Here is a 4,294-nt window from a genome sequence, read left to right on the forward strand (position 1 = left end):
ATCAATTTTATTATTTTCAATATTAAAACCAGTTAAATTTTAAATTTATTTATTTTATAAAATTTTTATAACAAAAATTATTATACACATTTTTATTTAAGAAATTAAAAAAAAAATATTTTTCATATTTTTGTATATCATTCCGTATAAAGTATAAATACATATAACAGTTTCTTAAAAAATAATGTGTTCAATTTAAAATTTTCTAAATCCAATTAAAGTGTTTACTCTTTATTTGTCTTGCAAATTGTAATTCTATTATTATTTATTTCTGAAAAAAAAAAAGGAAAGAATAAAGAAAAAACCTTAACAGGTGAGACTAAGCATGATGTTGTTCTATATATATACACGTTACGCTGCCTTGTCAGTTGCCATTGTAACACTTGTCTCCATTGTTCTTCGCACCTGTTAAATTTCTCTTGCTCTTTTTCTGCTGCATATTTACCTGCTTTCATTCATTTCAATTCTTCTCTGTTGTTCACCTATCTATCTTCTTCATCTTCCACCATGGCACCTCCAAATGAACCTGTTATTACTTCACTCACCAAACCCACTTCCTTAGAAAACGTTTTTCACTTGTCAGATTCCAAGCTCTCAGTGAAAGGTGTCCCATTACTCTCTCAAGTCCCTCACAATGTCTCTTTTACTCCGTTCTCTTCCAAACCCCATTCATCTGATGTTGATGCACCACCTTCACTACTTAACCGTGTTCTTGCTGCTTCTCACAAAGGTGGATTCCTCGGATTCTCACAGTCTGAACCCTCTGATAGGTTGATGAACTCCTTGGGAAGTTTCACTGACAGAAACTTTCTAAGCATATTCAGGTTCAAGACATGGTGGTCAACCCAATGGGTTGGAACTTCTGGCTCTGATCTTCAGATGGAAACTCAATGGGTTCTTCTTCATGTTCCTGAGCTCAATTCCTATGTGATCATCATTCCTATCATTGAAGGAAGTTTCAGGTCTGCACTCCACCCTGGCTCTGATTCCCACATCATGATTTGTGCAGAGAGTGGCTCCACACAAGTGAAAGCTTCGAGTTTTAATTCAATTGCTTATGTTCATTTGTCTGAGAATCCATACAACTTGTTCAGAGAGGCTTATAGTGCTCTGAGAGTTCATCTCAACACTTTTAAGCTCTTGGAAGAGAAGAATCTCCCCAGCATTGTTGACAAGTTTGGTTGGTGCACTTGGGATGCATTCTACTTATCCGTGGAGCCTGTTGGAGTTTTTCATGGCTTGAAGGATTTTGCTGAGATTGGTGGTGTGTCTCCAAGGTTTGTGATCATTGATGATGGATGGCAAAGCATCAATTATGATGATGCTGATGACCCATATGAAGATGCCAAGAATCTTATCTTGGGTGGACAACAAATGACAGCAAGGCTTCACAGGTTTGAAGAATGTGACAAGTTCAAGAGTTACAAAAGAGGACTCATCTTAGGTCCTAATGCTCCTCCTTTTGATCCAAACAAGCCCAAGGCATTGATCTCAAAGGGGATTGAACTTGAACGTTTGGTGAAGAATCGAGACAAAGCAGTTAAATCCGGAAGCTCTGATTTGGCAGAGATTGAAGCAAGGATCAAGTTGGTAGAGAAAGAAATTGATGATCTCTTAGGTGGAGGAGATCAAAACATGAAGAAGAATAAAAGTGAATGTGGAGAAAAGGCAGAGGAGTGTGGATTGAAGGCTTTCACAAGGGATTTGAGGACAAAGTTTAAAGGGTTGGATGATATATATGTATGGCATGCACTTTGTGGTGCATGGGGTGGTGTGAGGCCAGGAGCTACACACCTGAAATCCAAGATAATCCATTGCAAACTATCACCAGGACTTGATGGAACTATGCCTGATCTTGCTGTGGTGAAACTTGTTGAAGGTTCCATTGGTCTTGTTCATCCTGATCAAGCCAATGACTTTTATGAATCTATGCACTCTTATCTTGCCAAATCTGGTGTTACAGGAGTTAAAATTGATGTCATTCATGTGAGTTCTTCTCTTTCTTATGTTTTAATTTCTCATTTCATTCAACTACCCATTAGCTTTGATTATTCTAAACTGTTTTTTCTTTTTTCTCTGATCACAGTGCCTTGAGTATGTGTCTGATGAATATGGAGGCAGAGTTGAGCTTGCAAAGGCTTATTATGATGGATTGACAAACTCCATAGTCAAGAATTTCAATGGAAGTGGAATAATAGCTAGCATGCAGCAGTGCAATGACTTTTTCTTTCTTGGAACAAAGCAACTTTCCATGGCAAGAGTTGGTAAGCAGTAAACAAAACCATTGCTTTTTCACTATATTCACAGATCCATCAAGAGCAATAATATTCTAATCAAAAGTTGCAAAACTTGTGTTGTTTTTAGGGGATGATTTTTGGTTCCAAGATCCATATGGTGACCCCATGGGAGTGTTTTGGCTACAAGGGGTACACATGATTCATTGCTCATACAACAGCTTGTGGATGGGGCAAATCATTCAGCCAGATTGGGACATGTTCCAATCAGATCATGTTTGTGCCAAGTTTCATGCAGGTTCAAGAGCCATTTGTGGCTCTCAAGTTTATGTGAGTGACAGTGTTGGCTTCCATGACTTTGATCTCATCAAGAGCCTTGTGTTCCCTGATGGCACTGTCCCTAGATGCATACATTTCCCACTTCCAACAAGAGATTGTCTCTTCAAGAACCCTCTATTTGACCACAAAACTCTCCTCAAAATTTGGAACTTAAATAAGGTATCTATCTCACTTCATCATACTATGTTAAGTCATATTGTCTTATGATACTATCTCCCTGAAACTTAAGTTGACAGGAGGAGACGAATGAAATAAAGCCTCTTTTTGGATTTGCGTGTTTTTTTCATAGGATTTCTTTCTCTTTTTATTGGCCCTATATGGAAATTCTTTCTTTTTGGAGTCAACAAGAATTGAATTCTATACTTTCAAATAATAGAAATTCTGATATATGTCATAATACCACTTCTTCTGAAAACTTAAATTGATAGGAGATGCATGAATAATTATATTTCTAACTTCTAACATTATGGAATAACAAAAAGTTTTGGATAGTTTTCTTAGTGGCATAATCTTTTGTACTACTACATTATACATTTTTGTGCAATTTTTCAATTGATCACCATATGATATCTAATTCAATGTTAAAATCTTGTATGTAATAACAGTTTGGAGGAGTTATTGGTGCTTTCAACTGTCAAGGAGCTGGTTGGGATCCTAAAGAACACACGTTCAGGGGTTTTCCTGAGTGCTACAAAGCAGTAGAAGGTTCAGTTCATGTGAGTGAAGTTGAATGGGACCAAAAGGATGAAACAGTTCATATGGGTAATGCAGAAGAATATGCAGTGTATCATAACCAAGCTAAGAAGCTGCATTTGATGACTCCTAAATCTGAACCAATTAGATTTACATTACAACCTTCCACCTTTGAACTCTTCAGCTTTGTGGCAGTGACAAAGCTAAGTGGCAGGAATAATATCAAGTTTGCACCAATTGGGATAACAAACATGTTCAATAATGTTGGTACAATTCAAGAATTGGAATATGTTGAGATTGGTGCTAAGGTTAAGGTTAAAGGTGGTGGAAACTTCCTTGCTTACTCAAATGAATCTCCAAAAAAGTTTCAATTGAATGGAGTTGATGTGCCTTTTGAGTGGCTGCCAGATGGCAAGTTAACAGTCAACCTTCCTTGGATTCAAGAGGATGGTGGTGTTTCTGATTTAGCAATTATCTTTTAGATTTTTTCTTTTTTGGGTGATTGTATTTGATTTCTGTTTGGCTTGAAGATATATATAGGTACAACTTTACTTGATAATATAATATAATTATTGTAAATATATAGGAGTCTGTTTTGTATTATTTAGTGATTGATATTTGATTTAATGTATTAATTATTGCTCTATTTCTTTTTGAAGTGTAACAACATCTCTATTTTTAACAATGCAAGTATGAATTGTATAGTGAAACAAGCTAAGTAATGGCAAAGCCTATGTTAATGATAATATAATCAAATCCTCTTGATTATGCTTTTCTCATTTTTTGTACTTGCCTCTTGATTATGCTTTTCTTTTTTTTTTTTTTTTTTTTTTGGTCAGGCGCCTCTTGATTATGCTTAACTATAATTGTTAGGCAATAGAATTACATTTGTATGTGTTCCGATCCGGTATTCCTATTGGGCCCAAGACACCCTCTTAGTCCAAACACATTTATTGGAGACACCCTCTTAGTCCAAACATATTTATTGGGTCATGAAACACTCAATCCAGATTATATCCTGCTAAATT

General features: G+C 36.0%; 1 protein-coding gene across 2 annotated transcripts; it reads left to right on the forward strand.

The window, feature by feature from the left end:
• LOC107646062 (stachyose synthase-like) lies at positions 382–3,910 on the forward strand. Of its 2 annotated transcripts, XM_021103905.1 has the most exons (5): positions 382–1,583; positions 1,659–1,986; positions 2,087–2,264; positions 2,365–2,732; positions 3,179–3,910. In XM_021103905.1, exons 1-5 carry the CDS (start codon positions 508–510, stop codon positions 3,746–3,748), a joined length of 2,520 nt encoding a protein of 839 aa, XP_020959564.1. In that variant the 5' UTR covers positions 382–507; the 3' UTR covers positions 3,749–3,910. The 2 variants fall into 2 exon arrangements, with proteins under 2 accessions (XP_020959564.1, XP_016205741.1); XM_016350255.2 differs by having other exon boundaries at positions 382–1,986.

The sequence above is a fragment of the Arachis ipaensis genome, chromosome B06 (assembly GCF_000816755.2).
Source record: "Arachis ipaensis cultivar K30076 chromosome B06, Araip1.1, whole genome shotgun sequence".
In the NCBI taxonomy this organism is placed as follows: domain Eukaryota; kingdom Viridiplantae; phylum Streptophyta; class Magnoliopsida; order Fabales; family Fabaceae; genus Arachis; species Arachis ipaensis.